The 16,443-nt window shown below is 36.6% G+C and overlaps 1 protein-coding gene across 8 annotated transcripts in view; it reads left to right on the plus strand.

Annotated features, from left to right (window-relative positions):
* Positions 1-16,443, plus strand: part of LOC136267074 (receptor-type tyrosine-protein phosphatase S-like) — a 336,067-nt gene that overhangs the window by 217,116 nt on the left and 102,508 nt on the right. For 3 of the 8 annotated variants that reach the window (XM_066062127.1, XM_066062123.1, XM_066062125.1), the window contains 25 exons: positions 879-1,166; positions 1,217-1,468; positions 1,519-1,815; positions 1,867-1,976; positions 2,058-2,253; positions 3,401-3,539; positions 3,587-3,866; positions 3,912-3,945; positions 4,004-4,124; positions 4,185-4,336; positions 4,394-4,663; positions 4,711-4,896; positions 4,956-5,032; positions 5,103-5,237; positions 6,432-6,554; positions 6,606-6,772; positions 6,824-6,959; positions 7,324-7,479; positions 7,534-7,633; positions 7,684-7,754; positions 7,810-7,944; positions 8,000-8,134; positions 8,199-8,347; positions 8,458-8,593; positions 8,700-8,950. In XM_066062127.1, coding sequence (XP_065918199.1) covers positions 879-1,166; positions 1,217-1,468; positions 1,519-1,815; positions 1,867-1,976; positions 2,058-2,253; positions 3,401-3,539; positions 3,587-3,866; positions 3,912-3,945; positions 4,004-4,124; positions 4,185-4,336; positions 4,394-4,663; positions 4,711-4,896; positions 4,956-5,032; positions 5,103-5,237; positions 6,432-6,554; positions 6,606-6,772; positions 6,824-6,959; positions 7,324-7,479; positions 7,534-7,633; positions 7,684-7,754; positions 7,810-7,944; positions 8,000-8,134; positions 8,199-8,347; positions 8,458-8,593; positions 8,700-8,789 — 3,935 coding nt within the window. In that variant the 3' untranslated portion in view covers positions 8,790-8,950. Of the gene's footprint in view, positions 1-878; positions 1,167-1,216; positions 1,469-1,518; positions 1,816-1,866; positions 1,977-2,057; positions 2,254-3,400; positions 3,540-3,586; positions 3,867-3,911; positions 3,946-4,003; positions 4,125-4,184; positions 4,337-4,393; positions 4,664-4,710; positions 4,897-4,955; positions 5,033-5,102; positions 5,238-6,431; positions 6,555-6,605; positions 6,773-6,823; positions 6,960-7,323; positions 7,480-7,533; positions 7,634-7,683; positions 7,755-7,809; positions 7,945-7,999; positions 8,135-8,198; positions 8,348-8,457; positions 8,594-8,699; positions 8,951-16,443 lie in introns of those variants that run through there. The other 5 variants (XM_066062124.1, XM_066062131.1, XM_066062126.1 and 2 more) reach the window with 4 other exon arrangements.

A 16,443-nucleotide genomic window follows, 5' to 3' on the forward strand; every position in this document is an offset into this window, starting at 1 on the left:
TTACTGACTTCAAATTAAATAAGTTGTAGTGATTACTACATCCACTACTATATACTGCCATACCGTGATACTTTTTGGATACTGGATACCGTTTGTAATTTTTCAGTACCGCCCAGCACTAGCTCCTCTATATCTTCTATTCTGACGTTATGTAATTTTAGTGGATTAAGTCTTGTATATACGTGCATAAATTTTCTGATTATACAAATTTATTCTGTAATGTTCAAGTTGTTCCCATTACATTCCTCAGTGTACACCAGGGACTGATCCAGACTTATGGAAAGGGGGGGTCAGAATGAATTGAGGCACTACATTGTCTGGTTTGGTAAGGTGAGACCAAAAAAACTGGTCACAGCCAGCTGATAATAGCTGCCCACCTCACCAACTACACATTTATCGCTGCTAAAATGCATAAACTCCTTACATAGCTCACTACACACTGCTCTAATAATGTGACTGCTTTATTAGAGTGACTACTCTATTAGAGTATCTCGATATTGGTATACTAAAAATTTTTGGAGGGTGGTCAAGAGCCCCTCTTGACCTCCCCCCCGTATCCACCCCTAGTGTACACATCATGCCATTCACTCTAGATAACCCATGTGGTAATCATGTACCATAAAGCACTTTTGTAGGGGTAAATAGCACATCACTGTAGATACATAGTTTGCGTATACAGTGGAAACTGTTAACTTGGACACTTACAAATGAGGATAGTTGCATAATCTGGACACTTGGAAATATATTTTAGCATGTAAACCTACTTGGAAAATCAGGACATTTTGTAAATCAGGACATCTTGTAAATCAGGACACTTTTAGTTGGTCTCAACACAGATTTCACTGTATTGTGTATTCACACATATATTCATACTGTAGCTGGTCTGCCACTGTTTTGGAGATATCCACAAAACCATTTTGTTAGTGATTCTGTTGAAGTAATCTTTGATTGCTTTTCTAATGGAAGTAATTCCACAATTACTATTACATGGGAAAAGGACAGAAAATCATACACTTCAGGTGTTATACAAGTTATAACACACAGTAATGGAAACAGTAGTAGTTTAACACTGAACAGAGCTAGAGTAGCTGATAGTGGCAAGTATCGGTGTAGAGCTACTAATACTGATGGGAATAGTACTACATCTAATGAAGGAGAATTATTAAGTTAATTATTCTGATAAGTTATTCTTAATTTTATTGCTGTTCACTTTTAGTTCTTCCACAAATCCTCACCAACCCTGATGATGATACTGTATTCATTGGCCAGTCAACACAGCTCACTTGTAATGCATCAGGTACTGACATAGTCTACCAGTGGATGAAGGATGGTGTAGTAGTGTCTGGTGCTAACTCAAACATGTTGAACATGACTAACATAGAGGAATCAGATGAGGGAGTGTACAAGTGTGTGGCTAGTAATAAAGGTGGTCAGGTTGAGTCTAATCCAGCAACTATCACAGTATATGGTATGCTAGTAATAACATGCCATACTGTCTATGTTAACACACACTATCAGGTCCACCCATAGTACAGGAACTACCACAACAAGTTCATGTAGTGTTGGATGAAGAGTTTAAGATCACATGTACTGCTAGTAATGATCAGGATGCTCCAACAAACTTGATGTTCTCCTGGAGGAGATTAAGGGAACAAGTTGAGTTTAATGAAACAACAACTGATGAGGATGATAGTCATACAGCATCCTCCACTCTTCATATCAGTAGTGTCACTTATAATGATAGTGGACGATATAGGTGTAGTGTAAGGAATGGTGATGGAAGTGCAGTTACTACATTTAATCTAACAGTTGAAGGTTTGTAAACTATTCATCTTTATGTTATACATGTATACTAACTTTGCACAGTACCATCGTCACCTCCTCGATCATTAAACATCATTCATGTAAATGTTAGCTCACTTGAACTGACATGGAATAGACCTCGTCATCGTCGTGGTGAAATTGAATTTTACAATGTAAGTTTTAGCTTTCATGTTTATAAGGTTGAGAAAGCAAGAAATAATGATGATCAGGTTACATATATTGTCTTAATGTAGGTGCATTTTAATGGCAGTGACCTACCAGTACAAGTGGTCAATGTTACCAACTTCACTAGTAACTACACTCTTGACAACCTCAGACCATACACAGAGTACAGTGTATATGTGACCGCAGTCAGGTTGATAGGAACTACTGGTAGATCACTGGAGGGGGAGAAGAGTGAAACAGTTACTGCAAGAACATTAGCTGGAGGTTTGTCATTCAGTGTACCTTATAAGTTAGACTAAACAACTAACGTGCTATCTGCAAGTTATTTAAGCCAAAAGTTTGTCTGCTTATAGTAAAATTGGGTAAGTTGTTGGCGATAAAATATTTTCCTAAAATAGTAACACATCTTCAAGGAATTTGTAAACATTCAAAAGTAATGCAGAAAAGTTAATGTACGTATGACAATTGAAGGGCTAATGCTTTAATTAACATCCGTACAGTGTAAATTTTTGATCATCACAGGTGTACATATATCACTATTGGAATTTTGATAGTGCAATACCCTTGCTTTTTAATAAGCAAACTTGTTTTGTTCTACTAAAAATAAATGTATTTTCAAATTTGTGGCTAAAATATTCATTGTTTGTGAAGAACAAATTTACAAGTGTATTAAATTTTGTGAGTAAATATTTTGTGGTTTAATCTTGACGAGTAGAAATTCATGGGTGCAGAGTTACCAGTATAGCTTACCTCACCTCAACGGCATGATATAAACTTTTGTAGGAGGGCGGCTGTACAGTGTATACTGATAATTAGAACTAATCGCTTAAGCAACCTGCGGTCCTCATGATGGATAGTGAGGAAACTAACCATATTTCACGCTACAGAGGAATTTTGCTTGCTGGGATCAAAGGTAAAAACTGGTTGCAGATACTTGAAGAAAGCCATCATGTGGTCCAAAAGCCGGTGTCATCATCACTTTGCTGACTACTGCTCTCAAGTTTGATTTGATTGAGGTGCAGCTGCATGAAATTAGTGTTCGTGGATCAAGTTCATATCACCAAACCATAAAATTTTATCACCTTTCTATGTATACGTGGCAATGTTAGGATATCAAATTTGTTGACCAAAATAGATAATCTAGTCATGCAATAATATTAGCCACCATTAATTTTACTGGACAAGTTTGCAGTCTAGTAACAACAAGCTAGGAAGAGCAATATGTATGTATATTAGTAGCAAGTAAGGAGGCAGAAGAAAAGCAAGACACTCCCAAGTAATGGTTATTTATAAAATTGAGAGATCTTTCCACTCTATAACATTTACAAATGCTCACTTTTATATTGTATTGTACTTGTATGCAATATCTAGTAGGGGTGTGCTGTAGAGTTATTTTAATGGATTTCTACAGAACCATTGCTAGATAAAGTGGATAAAAGTAAACCTGTGTGGGTAATAAATAATAATGCATCTACCAGTGATGGGACCATGAAGGATAGTTTGTTTAACATTGATTTACCAGTCATCAGTTTAGAAAATGGACCTTTTAGGTTAGTATGTTATGTATGTCATAAATGCTATTATATGTCTCCTGTAGCCATCTCTACATTATCGTGGTTGTCAATAATAGTGTGATTGAAAATGTCAACAATATATCAACTGAACATCTTCTTGAGAAGACCAATGAGTCTTCTCTTTTGTATTATGTGGCAGCTGTGATATATTCTTATCAGTACAACTCTACCTATACGATGAGCTACATCCTGGGAGCTGGTGATAACACTACTGATCCTGATGGTCATGTGTTTTATAACAGAGAAGTTCAGGGAAACTATTATTTCTTTTATCGTATATTCTCTGCTAACAGTACACAAGAGGTACTTACATTACATACCTATGTCAAATTTACTTGTCACTCATAGAATGAAATATTTACAACTACTATGATTAAACCAAGTAAGCAGTCACTATATTTTGTCAATTAATATGTACACATGACTAAATCACGTAACAGTCCACAGTCCATCATCTGATGATGGTAGTGGTGGTGGTGGTGCAGTGGGAATTGTAGTCGGTGTGATAGTGGCACTACTGATCATTATTGCCATAATAATTGCAATTATATTATTCCTTTTGTAAGTATATACCTATAGGCTGCTAGCTAATAATATAAGAGCTGTGCAATTTTGTTGTAGCTATTACAAGATAAATCACTTAAAACATAACCAGAATGACTTATCTCAAGTGGTTCCCAGTGACTCTGGTATTCAAATGAAGGAGAAAGAAATGAAGGAAGAAAAAGCCAAAGCTTTGCCTGTAGTTAACCCTGTAGCTTTGTCCGCTCAAGGTACGTATTTTTAATTCCAGGACATGTTCAATAAATGCTATATTGGTATTTATATAGTGCCAAGTGATAATTTGCTAATGGAAGTAGTCACATCAGCTGGACAACCAACTACTCTCTTTGTGGAACTACCTTATGCTGATGAGTCAGAGATCACTTGGAAGAAGGATAACAAACCAAGCAACTATCCAGTACTACCAGATGGTTCCTTGTACATCACTAATACTAACCTTAGTGATAGTGGGGTATATACTGTGACTGCTAGCAGTGCTGAGAGTAGTATGTCTGAGAGGCTTCGTCTTAAAGTGATCAACCCTCAGTTACCATCTGGTTAGAAATGTGTATTGTGATAATATCATGTTATTATGGTAGTGTAGAAATGTCCCAACATAAGCATATCAAAGTTGATGACTTTCCGGAACATGTGGCAATGATGAGGTCAAAGAAAAACGAACAATTTGAAGCAGATTATGAGTCAATGGTTGTGAACGTATCTTTCAGCCAACACACTGCTAAACTACATGTCAATGCATCCAAAAACAGATACAAGAACATTGTACCATGTAAGTAAATTGTACACATGCACTGTACTGTAGTTAACATGTTTGGGTAACCCCCTAAGATGACCACTCACGTGTGGTGCTGAGTCTACAAGGACACAAGCCAGGAAGTGACTATGTTAATGCTACATTCATTGATGTAAGCTCCAATAGTTATCATCATTATACAATGTAATAGACAGACATTCACATACTATAACACTTCTTAGGGTTACAAGGAGCCCAAGGCTTACATTGCAGCACAAGGACCAGTTGCTGACACAGTTGACACTTTCTGGAGGATGATATGGGAAAAAAATGTTGCCACCATTGTCATGGTTACCAGACTAGTGGAAGATGCTAAAGTAAACACATTACCTTGAACATCTGTCATACATAAAAATGAATATCAGTTCCAATGGTGGTTTTTATTTTATTTTACATAACTGAACCATGCTGTCTCCATTTATGGTAAACAACTTGCAGCATTTTGCATGGCTGCTTTAAGTGTCAGCACTTGTTTATAGGCTAGCTAACCTTCTTTAGAAAATGCTATGCATAGTATGCTTTGATCTTTGGCAGATAATGAGGTCTTTAAAAACCATGAAGAAACCTGCTAGTAGGTTTCTAAAATGGTTAGAAACCTGCTAGCAGGTCTCTAACTAACTTAGTTAGAAACCTGCTAGCAGATAGACCTCAGCATTGCAAATCTCACTTTTGATCATTGATTTGCTATGCATGCTCTGCAAAGCATATACAGGCTAAGAGCCCATAGACCAACAGAGCTTGACCTACTCCATTCCTTTTATAAGCACACCTACGCCAATTCGATTATGGGAGCTAGACTATAATGTTGTAGGTACGTTCGCTATCATAAGCGGAGAATTCCAGAAATATAATGGAGTTCTATTTAATGCCCGTCAATGTTTCAAGCCTGTTTAATATGCTTTTACTGTACTTTAAGCGGACTCCCTATTAAAAGAACTAAATAGATAAGCTTTCTTGTAGAATGTTTATTTGTTTCTTGTAAAAAAAGTTATGTAGGTGTGAAATCGTGTATATACTGGCTTAGTCACAGAAGGCCTAGCGCCAGACCAAGTATTATTAACCATTGACAACAATGTTACCACTTACTTTAAACCCGTGGTAGTGCTGGCTTTAACTTTATTGTCACAGTAGCTATCACTCTTTGTTTGATCCACCAGCTAACAGAAGCAGCGATAATGTAGCTAGTTATAAGCTTTAATTCGAAAACACGTTCAATCTTCTCTACTAGTGGCCATGGTCGCATGACTTGTTTTAACACTGTGACGATTTTGAAACGACATATAACTCAATCCCACAATGGTTCCACCTACATAGCGATATATTTAACGCCCGCATTTTCTAAGTCGGTTAGGAACCACACCCTCGGCTCTTCATGTTTTAGAAACCAAGCGAAACCACGAAGAGCCTCGGTCTAGGTTCCTAACCTATACTTGGTAAAATGGCCAAGATAATAAGAACATTTATATATATATATATATATTCCCCATTTTATTACTGTATGTGTACCACAGGTGAAATGTCACCAATACTGGCCCAACAATACTGAACCAGCTACTTATGGTGACTACAAAGTAACTCTGTTGAAACAAGAGGAGATAGCCAAATATTGTATAAGAAATTTCACTATTGAGAAGGTGACAATGATACAGTTAACTTATTAGTATACTCTATAGTGTGTTGTGTAGGTCACCAATCAGAAACATGAAGTTCGTTCAGTCACTCAATTCTTCCATTTCACTGCTTGGCCCGATCATGGAGTACCAAAGTACAGCACTGCTCTGTTGGAGTTTCAAAAGAGAATTGATAAACATCACAAACGAAAGACTGGCAAGCCCATGTTGGTACACTGCAGGTAAGGTCAAATAGTATTACAGAACATCAGTTTGTTACTATCATACTCCAGTGCTGGTGTTGGTCGTACTGGTACATTCATAGCCATCGACAGTGAGATACAACACATCAGACATGAGAATACTGTAGATGTTTACAATTGCGTTCTCAGGCTGAGATACTGGAGGAATTTTATGGTCCAATCATCAGTAAGACATAACCATTAAATGCATAGCCTTATATGGAAACAGTACTTTAAATGATTATTATTGTAATTGCTATGAATAATACTAATGGCTACTTAGCAGCTCATGCAGGTCTTCCTACACACTACAGTGGCTCTTGTAAGAATGTTAATTATGTTACAAGTGTTTGTAATGAAATAAATGAATATAAGAATAATCAGTGGTTCCTTGTAGTATATTTGTAACACAGAACCCATACAGTAGTCCCAACATGAGATGTTGGATACATTAAATTGGCTGTAGTGTGCTAAATATTTTAATATGAACCATTCTGTAATTGTGATGGGATGTAGTCTAGTTTAATGAGTTTCACTGGTAACTTTTTCAGGCCCAGTACACACTGATCCACACTGCCTTGTTGGAGTACATTGCATGTGGTGACACTTCCATTGCTGCTCCAACTAAGAGTGTTCAGGATAAAGTCAATGAGTTATCTGCTGTGGCTCCATCTGCCAAGAAAACTGGATTTGAGTTACAATTTGAGGCATGTAAAATCCTAATCAGATGTTACTAGTGTAATGCTATTCTATTATATTAGAAACTGACAAAAACTAGTCCTAAAGAATCAGAGTTTACATATACAACTGCTAGTTCTTCTAAGAACAAGGCCAAGAATCGTAACAAAAAATTCTTACCACGTAAGAATATTATTATGTGATAACAAAACTTCAGGTATCACTTTATGTAGCTGATAATTCTAGAGTGCAGCTAGCACCAGTTGGTAATAAACCAGATTACATCAACGCTTGCTACATTGATGTAAGCAGATCATGATGATGTGTATGTTCTAATAGAGAGTTTTGTGTCACTTAAGGGATATCGTCATAGTAAGGAGTTCATAGTTGGTCCTGGACCCATGGAATCAACTAGTGCTGATTTCTGGAGGATGATGTGGGAGAATAAATCATGTTCAATTATAATGCTGGGGGAGTTGGTGGAGAATGGAGAGGCAAGTACATCCTGACTGTTATAATAGAGTAGTTTATGATAGTTTACTATCACAGGAGGCTTCATTCAAGTATTGGCCAGAGAAGGGTCAGAATGTTGAGTTTGGCACTTTTGTTATTGAAACTATTTCTGAGGAGCCATTGGGTGAGAGTGTCATCAAGAGAGTTATGAAGATAACTCATGTAGAAACTGTAAGGATATAATATTGATGCATACCTGTCTGCTACAGTGAGCATTATTGTCTTGATATTTTAGAAAGCCTCCAGGACCATTACTCAGTTACAGTATGTAAGATGGCCACAACAGTCTTGTCCTAGCAGTCCTGTCCCCATGGTTGATATGATTGAAATAATGGAACGTGTCCAGCGTAGAACTGGCAATGGACCCATCATTGTCCACTGCAAGTAAGTAAACAATATTTTTTATATAGAGAGAGAAATTATTGGATGAATGTTAAAAGTGTTGCTACTGTCCTCAAATATACAGTTATTGTATATTAACTGCATTCTTTTAGTGATGGTGTTGGACGTTCTGGAACATTCTGTGCTCTGGTGGTCAGTATTAACAGGTTCAAGGCTGAACAGATGGTGGATGTGTTCCAGACTATTATAACGATGCGTACACAGAAACCACAACTTGTGACCAATGCTGTAAGAGAAGTAGTAATACAATTTGAATGTTCTATTAGAAAGTTTTTAATGTTATAAGATATTGTGGGAATATTCAACATGATTTTACTGTTTGTGTTGTTAACAGGACCAGTACAAATTCATTCACAATGCTCTGATTGCCATGCTGCAACGTTTTGCCAACTATGACAACTTCTCTGAAGGAGCTACCATGTAAATATTTTTTTTTTGTATTCTGAACCCCCCACTGTAGTAGCATTTGTGTTTTTATATTAATAGACTTGTTAGTGTATTATTCATTTAGTGTTAAGCATGAACTCAGTTCATGACAGGAACAGTGTTTTGTACAATATTTTACTAATAATTACTTGCAGCTTACCTCTTTTGAACTATTACTTCATTGCTTGAAACTGCAGAAATTGGTGGTGGTCTTTTAGCTTTCTTACAGGCAACATTGCAGAACACATCACATGTTTAATTTAATGACATGGACACAGTACATTTAAGAGGAGGCCATAACTAATAGTATGATAAAATTAATAGTAACTATGCTGATAATTCAAGAAATCTGAATACTTAAGACTCAAGGGTCCCTGTCACATATCAATGTATACAAGGTGCTGCTGAAGAGCAGTCACTGTTGAAACTATGATGGCTGCTTGTATTTTTAAGTGTTAAGACAGTGCTATAGTCACTAAGGTACTCACAGGTGTGCCTTCATCTCAGCACTTATAATAATATTATGGTATTTTTGTATGTATTTGTATATACGTACATATTTTCTTTGATTCAACAATATATACAATGACAGGAAGGTTACAAAGACCTAGATACAGTATTGAAGATATGCTAGATGTAGGCTAGTGACTATGAAAATTAGTGTTCTTGAGCTCTCTACATATTGTGTAAGACTACAAAATGAAACTAATTGGTCAACGATTTCAATAGTTCTAGTCTTGCAATTTCAAAAATTTATGATATTTGTTGTAATATTTAAATACTAATGTGCTTTATCCTCATCTTATTGGTTATTCTGTGAATGTGTATGGTGAGTATTGTCCTAACAGGTAAGACATGATGACACAAGTGTCCACAGGTCCTCCCACTATCACAACTCATCCCACCAGTCAGTTGACAACTGTTAGTATGAGTGTTACTCTGAATTGTGAGGGAACTGGTAGAGGATCAATTACATATCAATGGCAGACTAGGAATATTAATGGAGGACAATGGAGTGATATTAGTAATAGTAATAACAGGAGACTTGATGTGAGTAACTTACAAGAGTCACAACAGTACAGGTGTGTAGTGTCCAATGAAGCTAGTGAGACAAGATCAAATGTCGCTACTGTTACTGTTTTGAGTAAGTTAGCATTGTTGTTTGTAATTGACTAGAGTAGAACTTCCATTAATGGACACTCTCTAATCACAGGCAGTATGTCAGATCCCTGGATCTTTACAATGTATAACTATTTTTGGAAAATTTTATGTAATCTTGGATGTCTGAGGTACTAAATTCAATAGAAACCTGTGACAGTCTAACTAGCTAGTAACTTGTGGTCTTGCCAGTGGTTGTTTACTACATTCATCAAACTAAAATTGGCAAAACCAAAAACAAAATGTCCCTACTGCCGTTAGCTAACTTTCTGTTCTCTACTGGGTGATTTGTAATATAACTGAATACTCTAATAGGATGACTGCACTGTTAGAGTACCTCGATCACGCACTGGTTGTCGGGTGTAGCCTGTAGCTGAATTTTCTACAGAGCTATGTATGCACTTATTTGTAGCTGAACTCTCCACAAGGTAATTTGTTTAATTTGTAGCTGAACTCTCTACAGGTGACTAGTTTCGAGCTGATCTCTCTGTATGGTGGCATTTTGGAGCTGAACTCTCCACAAGGTGATTTATTTGTATTTGTTTGTAGCTGAGCTGGTGACTTTTTGTATCTGAACTCTCTACTGGGTAACTTGTTTTAGCTGAACTCTCTACTGGGTGACTTGTTGTGCAACTGAACTCTGTATACAATGACTAGCTTGTTACCTAGCTGAACGCTTTAATAGAGTAAGTTACTAACGATGCTGAATGCTCTAATAGGGTGATTGTACTATTAGGGTGTCTCAATCGTGCTCTTGCTACATGTAGTTGGATTTTGTTTAGCGGTATGCCTGGTAGGCGAGACTTTTATTCATGAAACTCATTTACATAATTGTGACACAAGTTGGATTTTGTGTCATATCTCCATGGTCTCTATCTTGATTCCTTTCAAACCACAAAAAGCCACTTCTACGATGGTTATAGCGATTTCAGCCCATTCCTTCAAGGGGTTTACCCTGTGGGTGTGACAGAAGTTTGATCTTATTTTATGTGAATAATTGGTCATAACTATGTGATTCTTTATCAAATTCCCACCAAACTTGGTACTGAGAGTTGCTTTAATGAGCGATTTAAGTGTGCCAAAATTTCAGCTTGATCAGAGTGCACATTAGCAGATTTTGCAAAGTGTGCTAAATAAAGTAGTAGGAGAAAAAAATGAAGAAACAAACCAAAACTTTGGCCACTTGTATCTTGGAAATGGCTGGAGTGATTTTCTTCAGATTTCATATGCAGACTCCTCTACCGTGTGGGCACATGAGTGAAAATCATGTTTTCTTTCTTCCTGTCAATGTACACATGGTGTTGCGTGCTGGCTTCTTTGGCTACACTGTCTTGATCACATTGGTAGGTATTTTTCTGTATTGGTAGAGCGGTAGTTTCTGTTATATCATTGTCAATCCATATTTAGATATGAAGAACAAATGATTTGTGTAAAAACAAACCTCAAAGCCAGTTTATGGTTAACTCTGGGGTATATATTTAAAATACAAAAAGAAGCTAAAATCCATGCAAAATCAGCCAAGCTGTATAAAAAGGTTATGGCCTTTTGGGCGGAAAAAGTTGTGAAATCAGAGGTGGTGGCTATGAAATGGTTGCAATGATGCCAATGATAAAAAAATTTAATAATGCACAAAACCATTATTAAAATTTAATAACATTATTGGAGCCATTTTGTGGTTGCCACCTTTGATTTCGTAAGTTTTTTCACCCAGGTTTTTTGAAGGCCACACCCTTTTATACGGCTTGGCTGTTTTGCATGGATAATAAATAACACCATACAGTAATTCATATAGTGCTTACTCACTCAAAAGTATTACTAAATTCAATGTCAGAAGGCTAATTTTTCTAAACTTACCTGTGGGGCATGCCACTAGACCTTGCATGAGAGTATCAAGTAGGCCATTATGCATTGTTTTCAGCTGTTTCATAGCATTCAGCATTACCAATGAAGAACATGGCTAGAGAAGGACTTCTGCAATCAATCCAGTCACAATGGAAATTTAGACAGTTTCCGTTACAAATATAGCAAAGTCATCACGTGGCACTACTGCGAATTGACACCTTGTACTGTCAGCAAAGATAAATGGGACACAATGGAGGACACAGGTAAGTTCATAAAGCATACACTGTACATACTGCAGTATGCCAAAAGGCACCTGTTGAGCTAAAGCAACTTTGAACAGTGAAAAAAGTCAAGCCTGTAGCTTTAGCCATGGTCTTGTCTGAAGGAATCAAATGGGCAGGCAGTCAGTCATTAGAAAATTCCACTAATTAATTTTTTTTTAATTTCGTAGCAAGCATTTCAGGTCATACTGAAGGCACTTTTGGGCTTGGTTATATCTAACCAATGCTGTCAAGGCACCATGAAATTATTGTGAGGATGGTTTTAGGGTGATATTTTTGGCCAGAAAAGTCCAAACCTTCATGATCACTACACAGTACTATTATACTGTATATATGTATGATGCACCGGTATCTGATTAACAATTGTGGTTTTAGAAACGTGGGTAAATAGCCCTCAGAACGTTATCCATACATGATACTTCAACAAGCATTGTTAGAACTTACGCGATTGTTACTTTGCTATTGGGACAGTAAGTAAGTTACTACTGTAATTCACTTTATTTTCTTTGTAAAATAATTTTCACATGCAAGACTTGTTTACATAAAATTGAATTACTCTAATAGAGCAGTCATTCACGTAAAACATACGAAAACATTTCTCTACAAGGTGATTTCTTCTAGCTGATCTCTCTATAGGGTGATTTGTTCATAGCTGAACTCTCTATAGGGTGATTTGTTTGCAGCTGAACTCTTTATATGATAGTTTCTTTGTAGCTGAACTCTATACAAGGTAACTTCTTCTAGATGATCTCTCTACGGGGTGAGAAATCACCATGTAGAGAGTTCAGCTGCAAACAAATCACCCTGTAGAGAGTTCAGCTAGAAACAAATCATCTTGAAATAAGTTCAGCTACAATTCAGTTATGTAAGAAGTCACCTTATTAACCACAGTATGTGATAATCATCATTCAATGTTAAATATACAAATGTTTCATCAGACAAAAGCTATACACACAATTACTTCCTTTGTTCCACAATTCCTGCAGTAAAGAAAGAGAAAAAAAACAAGTTGAAAGGAAGCATCAAAGCCATATGGCCAGCTTTGTGGCTTGCAATACAAAAAGAAGTGATATCTAAACCAAAACAGCCAAGCTGTAAAAAAAGAGTGCAGCCCCCAAAAAGGCGAAGATGTGAATCCAAGATGGCGGCACCTGTCTCCTTTAGAACAATCATGAATGTAATTTATATTGTGCTTGCTTCTTTTTCTTATAAAAATAGCTATGTCTACCAGACCAATGTAACTTGTAACTGTTCTATCATACATGACTGTTCTATTAGAGTGACTGTTGTATTAGAGTATATCTTTATGGGTGTGTAGCTAGCTAGACCAATAAGGAATGAGGTGATCTTGTTTGTTGTTAAGTAAATAGTTAGATTGTTAAGCGGTGGAGTCTCCATAATCTTTTGCTATTAGTCCACCTAGATCTTTATTTGGTGGGCGTGATCTCAAACCTAGATTGCGAACCATATCTCAATCTTGAAGCTGCAGATATCTAGCAAGTGTACCTCTTATAGTAACGCCGGGACTAAAGCACTTCTGAAATCCAGCTCTGAAATAATTCTGTGGCGATTTCTATGCTGCTGTAAGAAAGTGTTGGTACAGAAAATTAACGCTTTGATATGGTTTCATTGGATGAAGAAGACAGGCAGCCTGATTAAAGATAAAAGAAAGACAAGGCACAGAGGCCCTACACTTGTTGGAACCCCAAAAGGCACATCCCATTGGTGAGTTTGTTATTACGGCATAAAATGGTGATTGTGCGCTGCTTTATTTGGCCTCTGACCTTGTGACTGTGGTCAGTGAGGAAGTCAGTGAGACTAAAATTTGAGTTTTGATACAATTCTATATTCGGCCACCTGTGTTTTGTTATATTTAATGCTGTATTATGTATTATATGGACTAGTACTATTCCGTTTAGGTGATTTTCGTCATGTAAAATGTCACTGGGATGATATTTGAAGGCAGAATTTTGGGTGGTGTGCAAAATTTTCGAGGGAATCTCTACTTAATTGGTACTACCATACCGTTTGATTACTCAGCATGAACTCCACGATTAAATGGCACCAAGCTTTTTATCACACCACTTATAAAACAGCCTTCTTCATTAATGTCCCTGGCTATAGACTGCTGCATTAATTAAGGCATATCTTTGCCATACTTGGAACTATGGCCTTAAACTAAGCGTCATTAGAATCCTCATGCAATACAAGTAATACACAATAGATCACGTGAATTTGTAATGGCGGACTCATATCATTAAAAACACCATCATGTTCTGGCAAAGGCAACGTCTGCTGTTTATTTCTTCATATCAAAGTACTCTTCAGTGTTGTAAACTATTTACATGTTATTGTAGTGCATAAAAAGATTTCATTTCATGTATAAGAATGTCCCACTGCACAGCAACAGAAACCTGATGCTTTCCCTATAATATACATTTATGCATTATTTCATGTTCAAAATTCTGAATTCAAAGAATAAATGTGATACAAGTGGCAATGCAGATTCAATTGACACTAGTCGTAATCTGAACCAAAAACAGCCAAGCTGTAAAAAAAGAGTGCGGCTACCAAAAAGACCAGGATGAAAAATAATGTGAAATCAAAGGTAGCGGTCAAGAAATGGCTGTGATGGTATGTTAATGGCAATTTTTTAATAATGACAATTCAGGTGTTGCCTCCTCCAAGTTTCACTAGGATTCAGCACCAAATTCACCTGAATTGTCATTATTACAATTTTTGCCATTAACCTACCATCACAGCCATTTCTAGGCCGCCACCTTTGATTTCACATCTCTTTTCACTCTGGCCTTTATGGGAGCTGCACTCTTTTTTTACAGCTTGGCTGCTTTGGTTTAGATATAACTTCTTACAACCCAAAAAGCTGGTCATAAAGTGGTTTTGGTGCTTCCTTTTAACTTTTTTTTCTTTACTGCAGGAATTGTGGAGCAATCAAAGCAATTCTGTGCTTAGTTTTTTTGTCCGATTAAATATTTGTATGTTTAACACTGAATAAATTAAGTAATATTTACATAATTGAACTGTAGCTGAAACTCTCATTGTTTGCAGTTGAACTCTTTTTCAGAGTGACTTGTTTCTAGCTGAACTCTCTACTGGGTGACTTGTTCCTAAGTGATCTCTCTGCATGGTGATTTGTTTCCAGCGCATATTTCTACTGGGTGATTTGTTTGTAGATCTCTATAGGGTTACTTGTTTCTAGCTGATCCCTTGAATTTTCTTCAGGGTGACTGCTGTATTAGGATAACTACTCTATTAGAGTATCTCAATCTCTCACTTGCTACACCAAGTTGGATTTAGTGTTATAACTCTGTGGCTTTAAGTCTGATTCTTCTACACCATTGAAGAGCCTTTCTAAGATGATTACTCCATCCGTACAGCGATTTTCAAAGTATTATTCCAAGCGGTTTTTCTGGAAGGCGTGACAAGTAGTCATCTTTTTTATTAGCTAATCTTGATTGCATAATTGTTACTCACTGTTGGTTTTTTTGTTGTATCTTCATAGTTTTTAGCTCAATTTCTTTCAAATCACAAAATGTTTAAGGTTCAATAGTTAACCTATTTACCCACTGATTTTCAGCTTCTTCTTGTAAGCGGTTTATCCTGTAGGTGTGACAAATATTGGTGTTATTTTTCTTGAATAATTGCTATGAACTCCTTCACTGTTTATCATATTTTGGCCAAACTTGGTACCAGATGAGCCTTTTACCCCCCGGCAATTCTGTGTGCCAAATTTCAAGGCAATCGAATATGGTGTTCGCGTTTTATGGCAGTTTTTGTAAGTGTGCGAAAAGAGGAAGAAAAACAAGAAAAAACCTAAGAAACTAAGCCAATTTTTGAAGTAGCATATCTCGGGAATGCTAGAAGCAATTTCGCTCAAATTTGGTATGTGGAGTACTGATCAAAACATACCACATGCAGAGTACTTAGGCATTTTTGTTTTATTCTCAACAGCATTTGCACATTCTAACTATAAAACAGCTATCTTAAACTCAATATCGTACCTCCACTTCATATATATTGTGTACTTATTTTCTTCTCCTGGGTGAAGTGTTGCTCATTTGGTACTAACTCTGTCACTTCTTCATAACATAAACTGTAACCCACAATCAATAATTGAGGTGTAATGCTCTAGCTTATACATGTGTCAAGTTGATTCGTTGACAAGATGGAGCAATTGAATAGGGTTGATAATGAAGAATAACAATGCAGTATATAGTAATACTAACTATTATAGTACATGTTACTAGACAAATGCTAACAACATTGTGGGGTGAGTCTTAGAAGCTATTGAGATAATTCATTGGTATTCAAATGGATTGCCATGTGCAGTATTGTATATTCCAGTGTTTT

This window comes from Dysidea avara, chromosome 9 (genome assembly GCF_963678975.1).
Source record: "Dysidea avara chromosome 9, odDysAvar1.4, whole genome shotgun sequence".
Lineage (NCBI taxonomy): Eukaryota > Metazoa > Porifera > Demospongiae > Dictyoceratida > Dysideidae > Dysidea > Dysidea avara.